Source organism: Taurulus bubalis (assembly GCF_910589615.1).
Source record: "Taurulus bubalis genome assembly, chromosome: 9".
In the NCBI taxonomy this organism is placed as follows: Eukaryota; Metazoa; Chordata; class Actinopteri; order Perciformes; family Cottidae; genus Taurulus; species Taurulus bubalis.
Window position 1 is genome coordinate 27,571,646 of NC_136597.1, and position 24,245 is coordinate 27,595,890.

General features: G+C 44.8%; 2 protein-coding genes across 2 annotated transcripts in view; one reads left to right on the top strand and one right to left on the bottom strand.

The window, feature by feature from the left end:
* The window catches only part of LOC306741184 (voltage-dependent calcium channel subunit alpha-2/delta-4-like), a gene marked incomplete at its 5' end in the record, with an annotated part of 51,298 nt that overhangs the window by 5,536 nt on the left and 21,517 nt on the right, over positions 1 to 24,245 (bottom strand). Inside the window, 15 exons of the mRNA XM_079223436.1 lie at positions 1 to 64; positions 486 to 556; positions 4,618 to 4,680; positions 4,877 to 4,921; positions 5,150 to 5,164; positions 6,882 to 6,943; positions 18,865 to 18,933; positions 19,092 to 19,213; positions 20,788 to 20,880; positions 21,345 to 21,435; positions 22,196 to 22,293; positions 22,439 to 22,484; positions 23,017 to 23,084; positions 23,758 to 23,819; positions 23,954 to 24,025. The exon at positions 1 to 64 is cut by the window's left edge and continues 12 nt beyond it. Of these exons, the coding sequence (XP_079079562.1) occupies positions 1 to 64; positions 486 to 556; positions 4,618 to 4,680; positions 4,877 to 4,921; positions 5,150 to 5,164; positions 6,882 to 6,943; positions 18,865 to 18,933; positions 19,092 to 19,213; positions 20,788 to 20,880; positions 21,345 to 21,435; positions 22,196 to 22,293; positions 22,439 to 22,484; positions 23,017 to 23,084; positions 23,758 to 23,819; positions 23,954 to 24,025 (1,041 nt within the window). The remainder of the gene's footprint in view (positions 65 to 485; positions 557 to 4,617; positions 4,681 to 4,876; positions 4,922 to 5,149; positions 5,165 to 6,881; positions 6,944 to 18,864; positions 18,934 to 19,091; positions 19,214 to 20,787; positions 20,881 to 21,344; positions 21,436 to 22,195; positions 22,294 to 22,438; positions 22,485 to 23,016; positions 23,085 to 23,757; positions 23,820 to 23,953; positions 24,026 to 24,245) is intronic.
* LOC306741317 (uncharacterized protein) lies at positions 15,307 to 17,691 on the top strand. Its single transcript, XM_079223595.1, has 3 exons — positions 15,307 to 15,440; positions 15,550 to 16,236; positions 16,905 to 17,691. Exons 1-3 carry the CDS (start codon positions 15,395 to 15,397, stop codon positions 17,366 to 17,368), a joined length of 1,197 nt encoding a protein of 398 aa, XP_079079721.1. The 5' UTR covers positions 15,307 to 15,394; the 3' UTR covers positions 17,369 to 17,691.

Here is a 24,245-nt window from a genome sequence, read left to right on the forward strand (position 1 = left end):
GCGGGCGCTGTTGGCGTGGTGATGGCTGTTCCTGCACATCGCCTGGTAGTCGAACAGAGACACTCTGCACACACACACACACACACACACGCACACACACGCACACACACGCACGCACACACACACACACACACACACACGCACACACACGCACGCACACACACACACACGCACGCACGCACGCACATACACACACACGCACGTTACACACACACACACACACGCACACGCACACACACACACACACACACACGCACGCGCACACACACACACACACACACGCACACTAAGTATTACTAAGGATTTATGAGTGAAATACTACAATCTACTACATAAAATAATTACAAGAAGAAGAAGAAGAAGAAGAAGAAGAAGAAGAAGAAGAAGAAGAAGAAGAAGAAGAAAAAAAGGAGAAGAAGAAGTAGAAGAAGACATAGAAGAAGACATAGAAGGAGGAGAAGTAGAAGAAGAACTTCTTGTCGCACTTTTTGAACATTCCCATCTTGATCAGCGACGCCATCACTGATCCGTCCACTTCTCCGAAGAAGCGTCCGACCTGGAAAAGACAACGAGGTCGTCAGGACACGAGAACAGAGCGGTGACATCATTGTGGTGACATCATCGTGGTGACATCATCGTGGTGACATCATCGTGGTGACATCATTGTGGTGACATCATCGTGGTGACATCATCGTGGTGACATCATCGTGGTGACAACATTGTGGTGACATCATCACGGCGACGTCATCGTGGTGACATCATTGTGGTGACATCATCATGTGACATCATCGTGGTGACATCATCATGGTGACATCATCGAGGTGACATCATCGTGGTGACATCATCAAATGACATCATCGTGGTGACATCATCCGTTCACGGTGACATCATTGCGGGGACGTACCCACAACGATGTCACTGCAATGGTGACGTCACCATCGCGGTGACATCATCACGTTCACGAGGAGCCTCTACTGCCTCACTCTTTAGGTTTTTTAAACGGTTTGATGAAGAAAAACATTTCCAAAGCGTTTTCCTTTAACACACAGACTCAGACGGCTTCTTTCTTTAAATCGCGTTTAATCTCTTCTCCTCCGGTCCGCTGCAGACGGAGAGAAAGGTGTAGAAGAAGAAAAGCGGCTCCGGCCTGATTAAAAACCAGCGAGCGGCTCGGGCGGTTAAACTGAGTAAAGAGGCTCCCGAGGCCCGGCAGCAGCGCCACACACTGAATTATTCACAGCGTTTTGTCTCAGCAGCTCCGTCTACGTTACAAGCTGCTCCCTGAACCACACCTCGTCTCCGGCTGCACCCGGTTCCCCCGGCGGCCCTCGGAGGACTCAGGCCGACGAGCGGCACGGCGGTCGCTTTAAACCTGGACCTCCGTTTATAAAACAAACATGAGAGCCAGAGAGACAAACTGATGCAACACGAAAGGTCGGCTTCAGCCTGAGCCTCATGCTAATGATGAGCATGTTAGCATGCTAATGGTGAACATGTTAGCATGCTAATATTAATATAGTATATAGTAATATAGTAAAAGTGCCTCTTCATGGTTTCTATCCATCCTGATGACATAAAGCTGCAGACTGCTTTTTGTGTTGGTTCTGGCGCCCCCTGTGGACTAAAGAGGTAGTGTTGTTTCTGGTGCCCCCTGTGAACTAAAGAGGTAGTGTTGGTTCTGGTGCCCCCTGTGGACTAAAGAGGTAGTGTTGGTTCTGGTGCCCCCTGTGGACTAAAGAGGTAGTGTTGGTTCTGGTGCCCCCTGTGGACTAAAGAGGTAGTGTTGGTTCTGGTGCCCCCTGTGGACTAAAGAGGTAGTGTTGGTTCTGGTGCCCCCTGTGGACTAAAGAGGTAGTGTTGGTTCTGGTGCCCCCTGTGGACTAAAGAGGTAGTGTTGGTTCTGGTGCCCCCTGTGGACTAAAGAGGTAGTGTTGGTTCTGGTGCCCCCTGTGGACTAAAGAGGTAGTGTTGGTTCTGGTGCCCCCTGTGGACTAAAGAGGTAGTGTTGGTTCTGGCGCCCCCTGTGGACTAAAGAGGTAGTGTTGGTTCTGGTGCCCCCTGTGGACTAAAGTAGTAGTGTCTCTGAGTACCCGGGTCCCTTTAGAGAACCTCTCATTTTACTGCAGCAGGGTCCTCTCAGTCCTGGGTCCGTCCACGGTGGACTGGTCTCTGCTGGATCTGGGTCTACAGAGGACCAGGGCCGGACTGAGACTGGTTCAGGACCAGTTCCTCAGTGACAGGCAAGGTGAACCGGCTCCTCAGTCAGCATCATTTTCTGCGTCACGTGACCCGTTTCTTCTCGTCAGCACCGGCTGATTAAATATTTACCGAGCGCCGCTCTGCGAGCGGCACCTTCACACACCAGCGCCGGCTGCAGGGCTTCGGGGATGTAAAGGGTGTTTCCACACAAAATAAAGTCCAGAGCTCAGCAAAAAGCTCCAGGAAGCAGTTCATCATAATATCTGCTTCATAAGGCCACTGGGAACGCAGCGGACATGCAAATAATGACAAACGAGCCTCGACACCAGAACCATTCTCACTTTAAACTTAAACTGTTCGCTGCCGAGAATAGAAGTTAGACTTCCTTTTGCCTCGTCACACAAACACCAGAGAACAAACCTCACGGCCGAGAGTTGTTTGTGTTGGAAGTTATTTACAAAAGGGGGTGACTCCTCTGGTTGAATAGAAGTCTATGCTTCATGTGTTAAAGCTGCATTATCTCTCCTGACCACCAGGGGGCGACTCCTCTGGTTGAATAGAAGTCTATGCTTCATGTGTTAAAGCTGCATTCTCTCTCCTGACCACCAGGGTGCAACTCCTCTGGTTGTATAGAAGTCAATGCTTCATGTGTTAAAGCTGCATTCTCTCTCCTGACCACCAGGGGTTGACTCCTCTGGTTGAATAGAAGTCTATGCTTCATGTGTTAAAGCTGCATTCTCTCTCCTGACCACCAGGGGGTGACTCCTCTGGTTGTATAGAAGTCTATGCTTCATGTGTTAAAGCTGCATTCTCTCTCCTGACCACCAGGGGGCGACTCCTCTGGTTGTATAGAAGTCTATGCTTCATGTGTTAAAGTTGCATTCTCTCTCCTGACCACCAGGGTGCAACTCCTCTGGTTGTATAGAAGTCAATGCTTCATGTGTTAAAGCTGCATTCTCTCTCCTGACCACCAGGGGGTGACTCCTCTGGTTGTATAGAAGCTTCATGTGTTAAAGCTGCATTCTCTCTCGCGTTGGTGTTACGTAAGAGACGCGTGCAGCTGCGTCCTCCACAGAGGTAAACATCTGTGTGTGTGTGTGTGTGTGTGTGTGTGTGTGTGTGTGTGTGTGTGTGTGTGTGTTTATGGTATTGCGGTGGGATCTGCGTTAATCTCCAGTAATACGAGATAATCCAGACTAACGAGCAGCTGGCCGGTGGACGGCCGGCTGCTCGTCTCTACACGACACTTTAAAACGTTCTCAAAATAATTTGCAACAAGTACGGAATCCCATTAGGATCAAGAAAACAATATAGACAGAAATGTGTAAAAAAATACAAATATGTCAAAATGATATATCAAATATAGTGGATAATAACAAATATATTTGAAATAGGCAACATGTTAGTGAAGTTATAACACATTATTTAATTTTATAAATATTTATTAGATACAATTAAATAATGTAATTTAAATAATTGTTATTATAAAATGAAATAAATTATTATTATGAATAATTATAAATAATTATGAATAATTAAATAACTATTGTTTAAATAACGTAATTTAAATGTGAAATTTAATGTAAAATATTGTTATTTAGTATGTATAACTATACATACTAAATACAAATATTTTACATTAAATGTCTAAAAAATCAAAGTCAAAATTAGGATTTTCTTAGTCATGGTTATGAGATAATAAGTGATTTTTTTTTCTTTTACAAAGATCTCAATATATAAGTCAGATAATTTAATGAATTTGGGTTTTGTAACATTTTAATGAAATATGGTCGACTGAAGGTTAGAAATTCTAATATTTTTTTCAGACGGATCAAAGCGGCCATCATGCTCCGTTTAAGCCCCGCCCACAGTCTGATGAGGTCATCAGGTGCAGCAGCTGCTATATTTCACCACTAATGCGCCACACAACCACACACACACACACACACACACACACAGATTAAAACACAACCCATCATCATCGTCACCACACACGACCCAGAGCTCGTTTAATCATCCAGGATATAAACTTCATCTGCAGGTTTTCTTCTTCTGTGGTTACAAATATGACTTTTCATGCAAAAACAAACAGAAAACAATTTGTCTCCCTCGGATGAGTTCTCCTTTAATCGGATTCACTCTTTCAACAAGTGTCTCACTTTGATTTACTAAAGTTAGGATACATATATATGTATATATATGCCTATATATATACATATATATGTATATATATATATATATATATATATATATATATATAAATCTCTCTCTTTTGGTTTCTCTCTCTCTCTATATATAAATATATATATTCTATACATATTTATATATCCACACCACACACACACACACACACACACACACACACACACACACACACACACACACACACACACACACACACTCTCTCTGGGCTCTCACCTCGTTCCTCTCTTTGGAAATCAGGACGAAGCCGTTGTTGTCGACCAGGAAACAGTTCAGATCCTGAGCAGGAAGCAGAAGGAAAGAAGATGAAGAGAGAGAGTGTGTGTGTGTGTGTGTGTGTGTGTGTGTGTGTGTGTGTGTGTGTGTGTGTGTGTGTGTGTGTGTGTGTGTGTGTGTGTGTGTGCGTGTGTGTGTGCGTGTGTGTGCGTGTGTGATTGTGGACTTTCAAAATAAAAGAAGAAGAGGGAGTACTTACAGCGCTCTCACAGCTGAGAGGACACACGCCTTCGATGGCTGAACACTGAAAGAGAAAGAGAGAGAGAGAGAGAAAGAGGGAAAGAGAGAGAGAAAGAGAGAGAGAAGGTCAAAGGTCAAACCAGATGAAGAAGAGATGCCGAACACAAAAGAAATCATCTTTAACTGAAGTTACCAGGATGTGATGAAGTGATGAAATATGACAGAAATATAAATAACACTGTGAATAACACACACGCTCTGAATCAATAATCAATAATCAGCGTTTACTCACGTCTGTGTCGCTGGGCTGGAGGAGTCGAGGAAGACGAGGAGGAAGAAAACAAAAGACACAGTGGAATATTATAAAAATACAAATTAAAAGAAATATTAAAACATCGTGACTACGTTTTAAAAATAACTTCAAAAGTATTTAAAAGGATCCAAAACTGCAACAATGTAGGTTTCTGTTTTTGTATCGTCTAATCGCCTAAAAACTTCCCTTTGCTCATTAAAACTTAACTTGCTAAAGTCTGACTAAAATAACAAACAACTCTTTTTCAGTCACATGACTCAACGCTCTTCTCCCTTAGTTACTAAACATGTGGCTGTTTATGAAAATAGACTTTTGTTAAACGGCTATACACCAGAGACGTATACGGCGTCTCTACGTCAGTCCTCCTCAGTCCTTATACGGTCACTTCCTGTTCACTGGTTGCAAAAAAACAAGATGGCGGCGGCCGTATTGCCGAACTCGAGGCTTCAAAACGTCCACAAACCAGCGAGAGAAGGAAAGGTTTTCTCTTTAAGGTTCACCGATGAAGGAAAGTTTCATTTAAAGTTTCTCGACCGAGGTCACGGGGGCTGCTGCTTCAAAATAAAAGCTTTTCAAATAAGAAAAACAACAGGGTACCTTTATTGTGAAGAATATATCGGAAAACACATTGTCAGCGTCTATTCCTCAATAAATAAAACTGCAGGAGGACGAGTCACTTTTACAGTTAATTACAGTGTTCATCACAGAATTAGCATAGCTTAGTTAGCCGCTGTTCTTCAATAACACTTTAAAGCCTGCAGGGAGGAAGAGGAACACATCACTTTTATTGTGAAGAGTTTAAAGGGAATTAAATGTGAAAAGGCAAATATAATATATAAATAAAATCTATTTATATAGAATCCGATGATTTAATGTCGTCTAGTTGGAATAATATAAAAAGAGTGAGGAGCTTCACTTTGGTCTCTGAGGAGTCGAATCCTCTTTAATCTTCATGTGAAAAGTCAGAGGGACTTAATGAACACAATTAAATGGTTCTGATCCCTGATGAGAGCGATGGGAATGAAACAACGACCTCTGAGTCCAGAGGATTATCAGAGGAGACGTTGTGTGTTACGTCCTTGAAAAGATGGCGTTTCCTTTCAGTCCCTCTGCTTCTCTTGGTGGGTTTGTGGACCGATGTCATCTTCCCTTCAACAGGAAGTGACCATATTAGGACTGAGGAGGCGGGGCCTAGAGATGTCTCATGAACGTATATTTGACGCGGAAAATATTTTATGTTTAGTGCAATCAAAGAATCTGATTGGCTGTTGGCGACGCAGACTTCCTGTTGGCGACGCTGACTTCCTGTTGGTGACGCTAACTTCCTGTTGGTGATGCTGACATCCTGTTGGCGATGCTAACTTCCTGTTGGTGACGCTGACTTCCTGTTGGCAACGCTGACTTCCTGTTGGCGACGCTAACTTCCTGTTGGTGACGCTGACTTCCTGTTGGTGACGCTGACTTCCTGTTGGTGATGCTAACTTCCTGTTGGTGACGCTAACTTCCTGTTGGCGATGCTAACTTCCTGTTGGCGATGCTGACTTCCTGTTGGCGATGCTAACTTCCCGTTGCGATGCTAACTTCCTGTTGAAGACGCTAACTTCCTGTTGGTGATGCTGACTTCCTGTTGGTGGCGCTGACTTCCTATTGGACGACAGAAACACGGCTCAAAGGTTCGTGTCTCTTCAGGTTCAGGTGATCCTCGGCTCACCTGCTTGGCGATGGCCCAGAACAACTTCTCCAGAAAGTCCAAGGACATCTGCAGCCCGATAGCTAAAAATAGAACATGCAGACACACACACACACACACACACACACACACACACACACACACATACACACACACACACACACACATTAAACACAAAGCAGATGGACTCTGCAGAGCAGAACTCTTCTCTGTGTTTGTGGACGACAGGAAATCAATTCGACCCGAGTTCACCTCCGTGTGTCCGCTAATGAAGGGATGTGAACCCAGAGCAACCCGGTGGTGTGTGTGTGTGTGTGTGTGTGTGTGTGTTACATATGTTCTTTAACCAGAAGATGTTCTGTGCTGGTTGGGGGTTATTGACTGAAAGAGGTTAAGAACCAGTGACTTAAGAGGATCAGTGGGGTCGTTCGTATATTAACCTATAGATCTTTATATCTCTTTATATATCTTTATATTAATTTATATATCTTTATATTAACCAATATGTCTTAATAATAACCTGTAATATGTATTATTTCTGTGCACACGATGCCTCCAGTCAGACGTGAGAGGACCAGCAATGCTTTTATTTTGAAGAGTCTCTTTTCGAACAGATGTTCTTGAGTTCAGGAGACGAGAACTAAACCCTTCAAAGGTTCAACTGAAGAGACGAAAAAGATCCTCTGAGCAACAGCTGACAAGAGTTTCACAATAAAAGCAGCCCAACACCAGCTGGAATTAACAATTCACCTTTAAACTTCACAATAAAAGAGAAGGTTTGTCTGTTAGAGCTGATCTCATCACAGCCGAAACCTCTTCAATCAATATTTACTGATCAAACTGACAGCACTCTGTCACGTGACACCGTGAGGAGGTTATGATCGATAACTAGAACATCTGGTGTCTGAATTATGGATTTTTGTTAATTTAAATCTTAGTTAAAACAGTTTGTATTGAAGAAAAGAAGAAGAAACATCAACATAACAGCAGAGTGTAACTTCCAGCTAACAGAAGCAGAAAGGAAGACTCGTGACCTTTGACCTCACGCCCTTCTTCCTCGTTAAAAGAGCCTCTCTGCACTCAGTGGTCTGCGGCTTCATTTCCTCTCCTCTCTTTCCTCTTCTTCCTCTTCTTCCTCCTCTTCCTCGTCCTCATCGTCGCCCTTCAGCGCTGCAGCTGCTTCTGCTGCAGTCAGAACGAGTGCATTCATTCACCCGCTTTTATTCTGGCGGGGCATCGACCATCACATCAGGAGCTCGTTTCCTCGTCTGTGAACTTTTAACTTTTATGGTCCAATTTTCTTTTTTGGTCCAATTTTCTTTTTTGGTCCAATTTTCTTTTTAATAGACTTTTATACAACCAGAGGAGTCAGGAGAGAGAATGCAGCTTTAACACATGAAGCATATACTTCTATACAACCAGAGGAGTCACCCCCTGGTGGTCAGGAGAGAGAATGCAGCTTCAACACATGAAGCATTGACTTCTATACAACCAGAGGAGTCACCCCCTGGTGGTCAGGAGAGAGAATGCAGCTTTAACACATGAAGCGTAGACTTCTATACAACCAGAGGAGTCGCCCCCTGGTGGTCAGGAGAGAGAGTGCAGCTTTAACACATGAAGCGTAGGCTTCTATACAACCGGAGGATAAACCCCCTAGTGCTCAGGAGAGAGAATGCAGCTTTAACACATGAAGCATATACTTCTATACAACCAGAGGAGTCGCCTCCTGGTGGTCAGGAGAGAGAATGCAGCTTTAACACATGAAGCATATACTTCTATACAACCAGAGGAGTCTCCTCCTCGTGATCAGGAGAGAGAATGCAGCTTTAACACATGAAGCGTAGACTTCTATACAAACAGAGGAGTCGCCCCTGGTGGACAGGAGAGAGAATGCAGCTTTAACACATGAAGCGTAGACTTCTATACAACCAGAGGAGTCGCCCCTGGTGGACAGGAGAGAGAATGCAGCTTTAACACATGAAGCGTAGACTTCTATACAACCAGTGGAGTCGCCCCCTGGTGGTCAGGAGAGAGAATGCAGCTTTACACATGAAGCGTAGGCTTCTATACAACCGGAGGATAAACCCCCTGGTGGTCAGGAGAGAGAATGCAGCTTTACAGTGCACTCGGACGGTTTGGGGCTTGACAATAACTCCATCCTGAGACAATCTAACCTTTCACTGATGACAACAATGACAGTTCTGCTTGTTTAAATAACGGAGCTAACAGCAAACGTTAACGGAGGTAGCTCTTTCTCTCTCTCTTTCTCTCTCTCTTTTTCTCCCTCTCTCTCTTTTTCTCTCTCTCTCTCGCCCCATTCATTCATTCAGAGCTCAGCCTGCAGCTGCAACACTCTGCTGTTACTATTTCTGTCAAACTCTGCTTTAATGCACATTACACACTCAGTACAACACGCACACACACACACACACACACACACACACACACACACACACACACACACACACACACACACACACACACACACACACACACACTCAGCAGCAGCATGTGGCTCCTCTCTCTCTCTCCCTCTCGCTCGCCCTCAGTCACAGGCTGGGTGTGTGTTGGAGCTCAGAGTCGATCAGAGGGAGGAGCGATGAGGACGGAGAGGAGGAAGACGACGAAGACGTGGCGCTTCTGATCCGGAATAAAACCTCAAGTCCGGCTCCAGGTTTCTGGTTTTCAAAAGGCTTTGAAGGTTCTGGTTCTAAGGAGGAACCGGGTTCTGTCCTCGAGGACCAGGTCTGGCTTCGAGACTCAGAGCCCAAAAAACAAGAATCCAGATTGCGGTTTAAAGACGGACGAGCTTCAGTTCTGTTGGGAGGCTGAAGCGGCGGAGCGGATGGTGAGCGGTTCGAATCCACGGCATCGTGTGTGTGTGTCTGTGTGTGTGTGTGTGTGTGTCTGTGTGTGTGTGTGTGTGTGTGTGTAGTATGTGCAGAAGTAAGTTTATTTCCTCATTTTGAGCCCTTATAGTTCAAATGCTACAGAATACTGGACCTGCAACTAATTATTATCACTTTTATTGCCAATAAAATGTTCATTAAGTTCACGAGTAATTGATTCATGTTTTATGTACATGGTTTCACATCATGTTGAGGTGACGTCCAAACAACAGTTCGACTTTTACGTTTACTGTAAACATCAAATAGTTACCCGTTGGTTATTCTGTCAGACTCTAGACGGGAACAACTCGGTTGGTTTTAGGCGACAAAACTGCTGTTCCTGGAAAGATCGTGATTTTTGGTTAAAATGCGGTCGGGTTGTGAAACCGGCTGCGGATTAATATGGCCGGATTATTTTCCTCCACACACTTTTGCCCATATTGTGGTTGGCTGTGACTTCTATACAACCAGAGGAGTCGACTCCTGGTGGTCAGGAGAGAGAATGCAGCTTTAACACATGAAGCATAGACTTCTATACAACCAGAGGAGTCGACTCCTGGTGGTCAGGAGAGAGAATGCAGCTTTAACACATGAAGCATAGACTTCTATACAACCAGAGGAGTCGACTCCTGGTGGTCAGGAGAGAGAATGCAGCTTTAACACATGAAGCATATACTTCTATACAACCAGAGGAGAGAGAATGCAGCTTTAACACATGAAGCATAGACTTCTATACAACCAGAGGAGAGAGAATGCAGCTTTAACACATGAAGCATATACTTCTATACAACCAGAGGAGAGAGAATGCAGCTTTAACACATGAAGCATAGACTTCTATGCAACCAGAGGAGTCGCCCACTGGTGGTCAGGAGAGAGAATGCAGCTTCAAGACATGAAGCGATACGATTCAGGCATCAGACCGTTACTCCCTTTAAATAACTAAAATAAACAACTGTCCGCCGATTCAAACCAGCAACCCTCTGGCCCTAGAGAGAGAGAGAGAGAGAAAGAGAGAGAGAGAGGGACTAAAAGCATGTGGGGGAGAGCTCGTTGTTTACTCTCTGTGTCTCCCTCGCTCGTCCTGCCTCAGCGTGGATGCTGCAGTGTGTTTGTGCTTCAGGGCCTTTTGGACCGAACGCTCGGCTGCTTCGTTGTCAGGCTGTTTGGAGGCAGAGTGCTGGGTGGGGGGCGGCCTGTCAGAGGCCATTAGGCAGCAAGCGGGACGCCACGTTAGACCGGAGCGATGCACTGCGGACGAGGCGGGGAACATCACATCGGCAGGACTTCAATGACACAATCCTAACAGCTGAGTTTCAAATCGACATAATAATCCACGGCTTCTCCGCATAGCGAAGAGGAACAAAGTAAGTAAATAAATACAAAGGAACCGAGAGGCTGATGAAGTGAACCGGAGGGGCCAGAGGGTCGCTGGTTTGAATCCGTGTTTATTTGAGTTATTTAAGGGGGGAATGGTCTGATGCCTGAATCGGATCGCTTCATGTGTTACAGCTGCATTCTCTCTACTGACCACCAGGGGGAGACTCCTCTGGTTGTATAGAAGTATATGCTTCATGTGTTAAAGCTGCATTCTCTCTACTGACCACCAGGGGGAGACTCCTCTGGTTGTATAGAAGTCTATGCTTCATGTGTTAAAGCTGCATTCTCTCTCCTGACCAGCAGGGGGCGACTCCTCTGGTTGTATAGAAGTCTATGCTTCATGTGTTAAAGCTGCATTCTCTCTCCTGACCACCAGGGGGCGACTCCTCTGGTTGTATAGAAGTCTATGCTTCGTGTGTTAAAGCTGCATTCTCTCTCCTGACCAGCAGGGGGCGACTCCTCTGGTTGTATAGAAGTCTATGCTTCATGTGTTAAAGCTGCATTCTCTCTCCTGACCAGCAGGGGGCGACTCCTCTGGTTGTATAGAAGTCTATGCTTCATGTGTTAAAGCTGCATTCTCTCTCCTGACCAGCAGGGGGCGACTCCTCTGGTTGTATAGAAGTCAATGCTTTATGTGTTAAAGCTGCATTCTCTCTCCTGACCACCAGGGGGTGACTCCTCTGGTTGTATAGAAGTCTATGCTTTATGTGTTAAAGCTGCATTCTCTCTACTAACCAGCAGGGGGCGACCAGACTCCAGAAGAGTCGCTCCCTGAGAATGCAGCTTTAACACATGAAACATAGACTTCTATACAACCAGAGGACTCGTCCCCTGGTGAGCCCGAACTGCTGAGAAAGCTTTCAGCGTGACTTTGTGTTCCAATTTTAAAGTTAAAGGTCATGAGTTCCTCTTTGTCTCAGATGAAGGTCGGTCGACTGCCGGGTGGCGTTTGAGTTTCGGTGAATGCGACCGTCATCTCCCTCCAGCCTCTGGACATCTCTGTTGAGTCTTTACAACAACAACACAAGTCTTCGGTCAGAGACGAACGGTACGAGAGAACGAGGAAGCAGCGAGAAGCGACTCCAGCGCTTGATGAACAGAAGATGACACGCCGACCTCGACGCTCGCTTAGTTTTCCGTTTCCTCGGCCATCGAAGGGTTAGAGTCTCCTGACTCAGACTCATCCGTCGCTCGGCTCCGTCTGCAGGACTTACGCAGAAGACAAGAATTAATTTTTTTCTCTATAAGTCCTGCGTGATTCCACGTCCATCTGTTGTTGTTGCGACCGTCAGAGAGGTCAGAGGTCATCTTCTCTATAGGACGCTCCGCTCATCCTCTTACAGGATGTCATGTCACTACCTTCGGTTTCTTAGCGTAGCGCTGCAGCCGCTCTGGAGCCAACAAGTGCTCATACGAAGAGTCAGTGAGCTGCAGTGGGTTAGGAGAAGCAGTAGATCCCCAACTGCAGGTGAAAGGATTGAAGTTTGAAGCATCACTTCCTGTCTGACATTAAGGTGAAGAGGTGAAGATACTCTACTGTAGTACTGCTCTGGCTGTGTGGAAGTACCTCACACATTTGGATGTATTCTAGGTTATCACCAACACTACATTTTACTAGATTACATTGAACGCATCATGAGAACGTTAGCAGTGCTGCTAACATTACTAGCTCTCCTCCTTTAGGTTCTCTGTTAGCGGTGCTGCTAACGTTACTAGCTCTCCTCCTGTTGATTCTCCGTTAGCGGTGGTGCTAATGTTACTGGTTCTCCTCCTGTTGGTTCTCCGTTAGCGGTGCTGCTAACATTACTAGCTCTCCTCCTGTTGGTTCTCCGCTAGCGGTGCTGCTAACGTTACTAGCTCTCCTCCTGTTGGTTCTCCGTTAGCGGTGCTGCTAACATTACTAGCTCTCCTCCTGTTGGTTCTCCGCTAGCGGTGCTGTTAACATTACTAGCTCTCCTCCTGTTGGTCTAAACACTGATTGGTTGTTTACAAAGTCACATGATCAGAGACCAGAGAAACATCCATGATGTCCTGATCACATGATGTACTGGATACTGGAGGATAAAGCTTTATCTACTCTGTGATGTGATCCATTAAACTACGACAAACAACCACTGCTGTAGTTTCTCTCTGAGCATCAGGACATACGGAGCGTTATCTCTCCACATGTAGAGGATTTGCTTGCGATCCTCATCTGAGAACTGAGGCTCTACCTTTGCATTTCAAATTGTTGGGGTCTCCTGACGACGTGCCGTCCAACTCTCTCCACATGTCCTCCATTATCTCCCTCCTCTACCTGCATTGTGACTCCTGCCGCTTTCGTGATGTCAGTCAGGCCCTGAAGGCAGCTTCCCTAGTGACTGGCGTCTTTGTGCCGACTTAACAAAAGGAAGAGCCGCAACAAAAGAAGGACCTTGAGGCGGCGTTTCTCTGGCTCTTTGTGGCGGCACTTTTCCTTTTCCTTTATCGCACATCCCGAGTGCCCCGAACCCGCCAAGAGAGACGAAGAGACGAGAGAATTAAAAACGCACAAATCATCAGAATAACATTTCTCTTGATCGTATGTGTGGAACAACGCTGACGCCGCTGAATCTGCTGCGGACGCTGCGAGTGGGCGTTAAGAAGACAGAAGTTTGTGGTGTTGGTGGGATTATTTCACTCCACCATGAAGCTTGTGTGTTTCTCCCTCCGAGCGAGAAAAAAGGCAAAGAATGAAGTGGATTGAGGACAAGCCGGCCTGTAATGCCAATATACTGTAGATGAGCTCTGCCGCAGACTAAGCGGTTCCTTCTTTAATCGGTGCAAACGAAGCGCTGCATTTTATCCGGCACGTCGAGTTGCACTCTTCGCGGTTTGAGAAACCGACTGGTGAAAAGAGAAGCGTCGGGTTTGAATCCCCGGAGCAGATGGAACATGTGAACGAGTAAATCTTGGATTTGCCACCAACGAGATGAATGAAGGCAAAGAGAGCAAAGTGAATCGAAACAAAGCTCACGCAGGATTATCCTCTAGAGAATTGGAGCCGGAATCCTTTCAGCCGTCATGTTCAGATTTTAGTTTCTCACAGACAACGTTAGAATGAAGCGGGAAGTCTTCAAGTCTTAGATAAACATGAGATAGAAGTGTTTAAAAAGTACAAAGCCTGAACATAGAAACTGACTTTGGACGAATTTGTTTGCTTTGATTTGAAGTGAAGCAAATGCTTTACGTCTTAAACCTGCATTCTCTCTCCTGACCACCAGGGGCCGACTCCTCTGGTTGTATAGAAGTATATGCTTCACGTGTTAAAGTTGCATTATCTCTCCTGACCACCAGGGGCCGACTCCTCTGGTTGTATAGAAGTCTATGCTTCATGTGTTAAAGCTGCATTCTCTCTCCTGGCCACCAGGGGGCGACTCCTCTGGTTGTATAGAAGTATATGCTTCATGTGTTAAAGCTGCATTCTCTCTCCTGACCACCAGGGGCCGACTCCTCTGGTTGTATAGAAGTCTATACTTTACGTCTTAAACCTGCATTCTCTCTCCTGACCATCAGGGGCCGACTCCTCTGGTTGTATAGAAGTATATGCTTCATGTGTTAAAGCTGCATTCTCTCTCCTGACCACCAGGGACCGACTCCTCTGGTTGTATAGAAGTCTATGCTTCATGTGTTAAAGTTGCATTATCTCTCCTGACCACCAGGGGCCGACTCCTCTGGTTGTATAGAAGTCTATGCTTCATGTGTTAAAGCTGCATTCTCTCTCCTGACCACCAGGGGGCGACTCCTCTGGTTGTATAGAAGTCTATATAAATGACTCTACTTCTCTTGATGTATTCCCTCAGTAAACATTGTAAACATGAGTTTATGTCTCAATCTCTAGTTTCAAGTCTTCTTCAATACAGCATGATGTTCATTTAGTAAATTATGGTCATTTAGAGTCAAACAGACCATAAAGCAGGGGATGCTTTAGGGGCGGGGCTACAAGGTGATTGACAGGTCTCGACCATGGTGTTGTCTTTAACCTATTCACGGTTTGTTTTCAATTCACGAAAGTAACATTTTTGTCGCCTAAAAATGTCCAGTGCTCGGTTGTACAAGGTTGTCAAATTGGTTCAAAATTCGTAGAAGGCTTTAAAATCTAATCTTGTGTTTCTATGAAATCCTTAAATCCGGTCGTGTCCGTCTCCTCTTCTCTCCAGGACGTTCTCGACAGCTTGAAGTTGGTGTGAACCAGAGAGCCGAGACATCTGGATGAGAGCCTGAAGCCACCGTGGACTCAATGGGACAGACATGAAGAAGCTGGACCAGCATGGACGACGTCCCCGGGAGAGTCTGGGTGAGTCCGGACAGACGCCGCATCGGAGCCGTCGTCCGCCGTCGGTGTCGTTGTGACTCCAGAACTCAAAAGTTTGTCTTGTGACTCGGTTCTGTTGGTTTCCCCTCAGTGTGTGCGGTCCTGTCCAGCCTGGTGTTGGCTCTACTGGGACTGCTGGGCTCGGTCCGCGGCTGTCCGGGGGTCTGCACCTGCTACGGCAACACCACCGACTGCTCCGGCGTCGGCGTCCTCTCTCTGACGCCCATCCTGGCGCTGCTGGACCAGGACTCTCTGATCCTCCGCCTGCCCCAGAACAACCTCTCCTCCCTAGGCGCGAGCGAGCTGTCCAACCTCAGCAGCCTGGAGCTCCTGGATCTGTCCCAGAACCGCTTCTCCGCCCTGCAGCCCGGAGCCTTCTCCGGCCTTGGCGGCCTTCGTTGGCTCAATCTCTCCGCCAACTACCTCGGGGCGCACCCGCCGACCTCCGATGACCCCGACGACGGCACGGCGGCGCTCCAGGGCCCGAACGGAGTCCGAGGGAGCGCCGGCCTGAGCAAGGACGCCTTCAGGGGGCTGTGGCAGCTGCGAGGGCTCGACTTGTCCTCGAACGGCCTCTCATGGCTCCCCAAAGGCCTGCTGGATGGGCTCCAGGGGCTCGTCTGGCTGTCCGTGGCCGGCAACCGGCTGGCGGCCCTGGACCGGGTCACGTTCGAGCCCCTGGTCGGGCTGCAGCAGCTGCAGCTGGCGGGAAACCCCTGGGAGTGCGACTGCAAGCTGAGAGACTTCAAGCACTGGATGGAGTGGTTGATCTACAGGGGTGAGCCGGGCATCTCCAATACTCTGAAGTTGCTAAGTTTGCCCGTCGCCTTTAAGACCGCGAATCCCTTTTGCATTTTGAGCCTGTACTTTAAAAAGTCGTCCAATCGAAGCAATTAATTTAGGCCCAAGGCCCCACAGCGCCACTTTTTTGCCAAAAAGAAATCTCTTTTTTAAAAACGGAAACGTAATCATCTCCGCAACCACAGGGTTAATTTACGCCATTTAAATTCCTACAATGCCGTAACCCTTGTGAGAAGAGACCGAAGGTTAAAACAAATCAAAGTAACCGTTAAGTTGAAGTACTTATGTAAATTTGCCGTGCCGACCGTAACGTTTCACCAAACCCCTTACAACGTCTGATGCTGGATATTCATAGTTATGATCAAAATATGGTATAAAAGGGATTTTTTTAATGTATTAGAATTCATGTGGGGTTCATACGACTACTTGAACATGGGGAACAAGAGGTACAGAAGGCTTTTAGCCCCCATTTTTGGGGGCTCTGGGGTTCAATCTCTGCTCCGCAGGACGGATGCGTGCCGATTCAAAGACATCTATGCATATAACGACCTCCATCTCTCTCAACCCCTCCCTGCTCCCTTCTTCCTCCCTCCTCCTCCTCCTCCTACTCCTCCTCCTCCTCCTCCCTCCCGTCTGCTTCCACAGAGGGGCAGGTGGACGCGATGCGCTGCAGCCTCCCGGGGGATCTGAAGGGCAGGGACATCCGCAGCGTGCCGGCCGAGATGTTCAGCCACTGCCTGCGGGTGCCGGGCTACGGCCCGCGGCCGCCCTGCCCGCCCGGCCGCATCGGCAGCAACGAGGACTGCGTCCGCCAGCGCTACCGGCCCGTCAGCGTGCGGCGGGCGCACGGCACGCAGATCGTCGCGGGCGTGATCTGCGGCACCGTGTGCGTCATGATGGTGGTGGCGGCCACGTACGGCTGCGTCTACGCCTCGCTGATGGCGCGCTACCAGCGGGAGGTGAAGAGCCGCGGTCAGCCCCTGATGGCCCCTGAGTCCGGCGCCGACACCGACCCGGAGGACGGGCAGTCGTCGTCGTCCACGTCGCCGGAGGAGTCGCCGCCCAAAGAGGGCACGGTGGTGCACGGGTATCGGATCAGCAGCTTCTGATCCCGCCGCTGCTTCGGATCCTCCGAGGACGCGCTCGGCTGCTTTCCGCTGCGTGGCCCTCGAGGTCGGGGAGGGAAACCCTGTTGCTCCTGCGGTTGACCAAAACCGAGAGGAAGTGGAACCCTGCAGTCCTACCTTTAACCTTCTGGATGCTCCGTGAAGTCCTGTAGTTCGGCTACCTCGACCCCCTCGTCGTCTGGGTTTTTCGTTTCGTCTTTATATGAATATGAAAAGTTCCTTTTTTCGTTCCAGCTGTCCTTCATCGTCGTATTCGAGCATCCAACTAGCTTGAACGTGCAAATGTGAATCACTGAAAGGTGAATCAGTGAAAGGTGACGGTTCCCCCGGTGTTATCTGCACACGTTCTCTTGTCCTCCAGCGGTTCTGTGTGTTTTATGTTGAGGAGTACTTCTCCCCGTGTTCAGGTCCCTCTGAAACGCTGCTTTGAAGCTTAACCGCCGCTGCACTCAGCAGCACTGGAGCGGCGCTGCCCCCTAGAGGCCGAGCCGTGAGCTGCAGCAGCTTCCTGTCTGCTCCCGACGTAGAGCGCCGTGTAAACGCTGTAACCTCCTCGTGTTTGTGTTTATTCTGTCTGTGAGAAGCACATGAAATATCCTCTAACTTCAAACTCAAGGACTGTTAATCCTGCTGAAGTTAATAAACTATATTTATCTACACTGGATTTCTTTCCTTCTTATTTTTCTCTCTGAGGAAGACATGATGACCTTCATCATCTCTCATCTGATGTTACTCACAGCTACATTTAAAGAACTTTTAAAACACACAGAGTGGAATTTAATCCCTGTTTCAAAGTAAAGTAGTGTAAAAGAACGATGGGACGATATGGCCTGGAACTATTATTATTAATATGTGTTATTATTTCACATCTTTTTCTAATCCTGTCTCCTAAAAATGACTTTTTACATACAAATAAACTGAATTCTCAATCACGTTTTTTGAGGGAAATGTATTTCCTTGTTCAGCGTTTAGTTTTTTACTAAATGATAAAAGTTTTTTTTTTTTATCACAGTTTAGCTTCAAATAAGTACGTTAGCTACTTTACTGATGTTAAACTCCAACTTTTGCTTTCTCGTCGAACACAAACAGACGTCTGCTGGGTGAAAGTCCTGTGTTTGTTCCTTCCTGCCTGAAGCTCAAAACAAAGGAAGTTTATATCGACGTGTTTTGACGCGATCGCGGCCCAAATAAAACGGCAGAACATGAAGGAACGAACTGGTTGTGAAAAGTTATTTTAAGTTTTATCTGAATTGAACCTTTTACATATATTTTTTGTAAAGAAACTTAAAAACTTTTAAAGACCAACAATCTTCAGCTGTTTGTGGTCTTCAGTGTCAAACAGTTGATGAAAAAAAGGCTAATATTAAGGATATCACAAGAATAAATAATAAATAAAATAAATGAATAAAATGAATGAATAAATAAATGAAATGAAATGAAATGAATAAATGAATAAATAAATAAAGAGTGTGACTCACCGCCGGCCATGGCCGTCTTCCCCCCGGAGGACACCGTCACCGCTGTGGTCGCGATCACGTACTTCACTCCTGTGGGGAGAAGGTGACGATCAGCTGTTGATCAGGTTCTGATCAACAGCTGATCATAACGGTGACATAACCAGGGATGAGGAGGATGAGGACGAGGATGAAGATGAGGATGAGGACGAGGATGAAGATGAGGATGAGGACGAGGAGGAGGTGCGGACCTTTGTCGTTGACGGGGTAGTAGAAGAAGCTGCCGGGCGCGTTCTCCACGGCGAGGCGGTACCACAGCGGGAAGTGATCCACGGTGAACAGGTTGTCTTTGTCGCCCGCCGTCAGGAACCGTCTGCAAGTCCAGACAATTCATTTTTAATCTGCCGCAGAATTCATTCAGATTTTGTTTTTAACCCCTGGATTATTTACTGTTTTACATGATTATTATTATGTTTGCATCATGCATAGCTAATAATAATTTCCAGACATCGCTGTTTGGACGTAAAATACAAATAATAATAAACTAATACATCATTTTTTTCCCCAAGATTAAAAAAAATTTTAAGTATTAAAATGTATATAAAATACAAAAATAAGTGCACCCAAAATTAATAACTTATAAATAGTTGTTGCAGTAGTGATATTTAAATATTGTTATTACTGTCAGAACCAGAACCAGACCTAGAACCAGAACCAGACCTAGAACTAGAACCAGAACTAGAACCAGAACCAGAAGTAGAACTACAACCAGAACTAGAACCAGAAGTATAACTAGAACCAGCATTAGAACCAGAACCAGAACCAGAACTAGAACCAGAAGTATAACTAGAACCAGAATTAGAACCAGAACCAGAACCAGAATTAGAACCAGAAGTATAACTAGAACCAGAATTAGAACCAGAACCAGAATTAGAACCAGAATTAGAACCAGAACCAGAATTAGAACCAGAACTAGAACCAGAACCAGAACCAGAATTAGAACCAGAACTAGAACCAGAACCAGAACCAGAATTAGAACCAGAAGTATAACTAGAACCAGAATTAGAACCAGAACCAGAACCAGAATTAGAACCAGAACCAGAACCAGAACCAGAATTAGAACCAGAATTAGAACCAGAACCAGAAGTATAACTAGAACCAGAATTAGAACCAGAACCAGAAGTATAACTAGAACCAGAATTAGAACCAGAACCAGAATTAGAACCAGAACCAGAATTAGAACCAGAACTAGAACCAGAACCAGAACCAGAATTAGAACCAGAACTAGAACCAGAACCAGAACCAGAATTAGAACCAGAAGTATAACTAGAACCAGAATTAGAACCAGAACCAGAACCAGAATTAGAACCAGAACCAGAACCAGAACCAGAATTAGAACCAGAATTAGAACCAGAACCAGAAGTATAACTAGAACCAGAATTAGAACCAGAATTAGAAGCAGAACCAGACAAGCTGCACGTTCATTGGTGCGTTTACTCAAAGTCTTCAGTTTTAGACAATTATTAAGAAAAAAAATCCTTAAAGTATCAAATAAAACTAGAAGAACGTAGTTTGGTTCCTGCAGAAAGCAACTGAATTACATCATAATTATTATGTGATTATTTAACTGAATTACATCATAATTATTATGTTATTATTTAACTGCATTACATCATAATTATTATGTTATTATTTAACTGCATTACATCATAATTAATATGTTATTATTTAACTGCATTACATCATAATTAATATGTTATTATTTAACTGCATTACATCATAATTAATATGTTATTATTTAACTGCATTACATCATAATTATTATGTTTTTATTTAACTGCATTACATCACAATTAATATGTTATTATTTAACTGCATTACATCATAATTAATATGTTATTATGTACCTGCACAGCATCATAATTAATATCATCAGCTCAGTCTTACTTTGCCACTCTGGTCTCCACTCCTGCGTATCTCATCATCCTCGTCAGGCCGGCACGGGTACCGAGGAAAGCCGTCTCCAAGCCCGGCTCCACCCTACACACACACACACACACACACACACACACACACACACACACACACACACACACACACACACACAAATATGGAAAAGCATGTAGAAAAGTAATAATTGTCAGGTTTTCATCTTTCCGACGGTCCTTGAACTCAGCACGCGTGACGAAAGCTTCGGTCAGAAAAAGCAGGACCAAAACTATAAACTTTAAATACATTTTATTCTACTCGTCTCGTATAGAACAGTCATGTGACAACAAATCAGAGAAGCTCTGACTGAACTTCAGACATAGATTCATATTTACAGCACTTTCCCCCTCAACATTGGTAACTGGGGTGAACTGGCCCTTTAAGGCCTCAGGTGAACTGGCCCTTTAAGGCTCCAGGTTGCCCTTTAAGGCCTCAGGTGAACTGTCCCTTTAAGGCTTCAGGTGGCCCTTTAAGGCTTCAGGTGGCCCTTTAAGGCCTCAGGTGTGCGGCCTCACCTGTCGTTGAGCATCAGGGCGTTCCAGTAGGCCTCCAGCGGCGCCGTCACCACGGCGTCGAACAGTGTCTGCTGCAGCAGCAGCTCGTCACCTGGGGGGGCAAAGAGGACTTAAAAAAACAAAAACACCTGAAGGTTCATCTACTGGAGGGCTAGAACCCTTAAAGAGACAGTGTGATTTACTAGAACCTCTTAAAGAGACAGTGTGCTTGACTAGAACCTCTTAAAGAGACAGTGTGCTTGACTAGAACCTCTTAAAGATACAGTGTGTTTTACTAGAACTTCTTAAAGAGACAGTGTGTTTTCCCTTAAAGAGACAGTGTGTTTTACGAGCGTGTGCAGAACTACGGTGGCCTTCAAGGGTCTCTGCAGTCAGGGTTTGGTTTGTCCGCTCTGGGCTACTGTAGCAGCAAGGCGGATATGAAGGGCTCATTATAACGTCTCAGGTTATTAAACATTGATGAAAACATTTAAAAATGCGACACACTGTCCCTTTAACTGGTTTTCATAGTTCACGTGAAAAAGAAACGTTCAGATATTTACTGCATTTAAAGAGAATTTACTGCAGGAACATTCTACAGTTTCCACAAATAAAATGTGTTTAATAAAGCTTCTGGTCCTCTGGTCCTACACTCCAGGTCGGGCTCCAGCCCATGAGCTTATGTTATTTTATATTATACTATATAATATAATATAATGTTATATAACAACATAAATGCAGCTGATGGAAGCCTCCTACACTCCAGGTCGGGCTCCAGCCCATGAGCTTATGTTATTTTATATTATACTATATAATATAATATAATATAATGTTATATAACAACATAAATGCAGCTGATGGAAGCCTCCTACACTCCAGGTCGGGCTCCAGCCCCAGCAGGTAGCGGATGGCGGCCTGAAGCTGAGAGTATTTGCGGTGACTCGGGTCGATGTCGGTCTCGCAGTACGTCCTGGAGGTTTATATAAATACATATAAATATAAAGGTTAGTACAAAGTACACACTCACCTTGAGATTCACGGGTCGATTAAACAATATAGTTTGTAAACTAATAATTCATAATGAAATCTGCTGTGTTAATAAACTCCAGACTTACCACTCGGTGGCGATGCTGAGATCAGGGGAGGTGAGGTCATGCAAACCTGAGGAGGATGGCACAAATACATTAAATACACATTAAATACACATAAAATATGCATGAAACTCAGATAAAATACACATACACATCAAATACCATCAAATACACATAAACACATATTAAATACACATCAAACATACATGTTTGATGTGTATTTTATGCATGTATGTATACAAAAAATGTATACATACATGCATAAAATATTTGAAAACAAATGTATGTATATATATATACACGTAAAAATGAATCAATTTACGATTTTTAAAATATAACAATGATTATATACAGAAATAAATGCTTTTAATTATTCTTATACCTTCTAATAGGTCAATGTGTTCTCAATTATTTTTGATTTACTCATTATTTTATTAATTATTCTTACAAATGTATTATTTTTAATGACACTCCTTTGACATGGATTTCAACAGTAAACCCATGTGTACTTATAAATAATAAATAAATAAAGTTCAGCATCATCAAACTTACTCCAGATTTTATTAAGAGGTCATGCAGCAAAGCATTGTGGGAACTCCTACCTTCCTCCACGGACACGTTTCCGATGAACATGAGGCGCCCGTGGCCTCTAGTGAGAACCATGCCGAAGCTGCAGAGAGATGTATTATATTTATACACATTATTATATCATTATATTATGTGTATTACATCAGCTGTGATGTGCTGCCCCCTAGTGGTCAAATCACTCAGATACAACTGACAGTGAGAAGATTCACTGGGTTTATTTGAGTTACTTAAACCTCCCCCAAAAAACTAAACAAAATCAAAAATATATATAAAACATGAAAAAAACTATTTAAAATTCAATCAATTTAAATACATATATTTTAATTCATTTAATGTTATAAATACTCTTACATGTGTAAGATGTATTTTGTATTATTCATTTTAATGTTTTTTATATATATAAATTAAATACAAATACAAATAAAATACAAATAAATTAGGTTATATTATTTTCTTCTATATACATTTTTTTGTATTATTATCCTTTTTTTGTCACAGACGGTACTGTCCCTTTAAGTGAGCAGAACTCTGAACTCAGTCAGTTAAAGGGGCGGTTACAGACGGCACCGTCCCTTTAAGTGAGCAGAACTCTGAACTCAGTCAGTTAAAGGGGCGGTTACAGACGGTACCGTCCCTTTAAGTGAGCAGAACTCTGAACTCAGTCAGTTAAAGGGGCGGTTACAGACGGTACCGTCCCTTTAAGTGAGCAGAACTCTGAACACTAACGTCTTTAAAGCAGGAAGCAGCAGGTTCACCTGAAAGGAGTCTCGTCGATGTTCGTGTAGAAGTAGTCGTTGACGAGGAACAGAGGTCGCTTCTGTTGAGGAGAACCACGTTCATTTAAAAAGTCTGACTTCCTGTGTACATGAGTACATGAGGTGTGTACATGTGTACATGAAGTGTGTACATGTGTACATGTGTACATGAGTACATGAGGTGATGGGTTCTGACCCCTTTGTCCACTGAAGCTCTGATGCTCTGCCGGACGTAGCCGGTCTCTCCTCTCACCATGGCGGTTCTGAGCTGGAAGAACGAGACACAACACGATGACATACTATTACAACATAAAACAACAAGATTAAATACTAATACAACGTAATAAATACTCTGTATTTAACAGAAATACCCTCAAAGTGTGTTCTTTACTACAATGAATCACATATTTGAGGGTTGTGTGTTAAAGACACAGTACAGGTGAACGGGGTAAACATTCTGAAACGCTGTGTTTAAATATGCAAATGAG

Coding starts and splice junctions, on each gene's coding strand:
- LOC306741317 (XM_079223595.1), top strand. CDS start 15,395: ATGAAGAAGCTGGACCAGCATGGACGACGTCCCCGGGAGAGTCTGG. Junction 15,441..15,549: donor ACGTCCCCGGGAGAGTCTGG/GTGAGTCCGGAC, acceptor GTTTCCCCTCAG/TGTGTGCGGTCCTGTCCAGC. Junction 16,237..16,904: donor GGAGTGGTTGATCTACAGGG/GTGAGCCGGGCA, acceptor CTGCTTCCACAG/AGGGGCAGGTGGACGCGATG.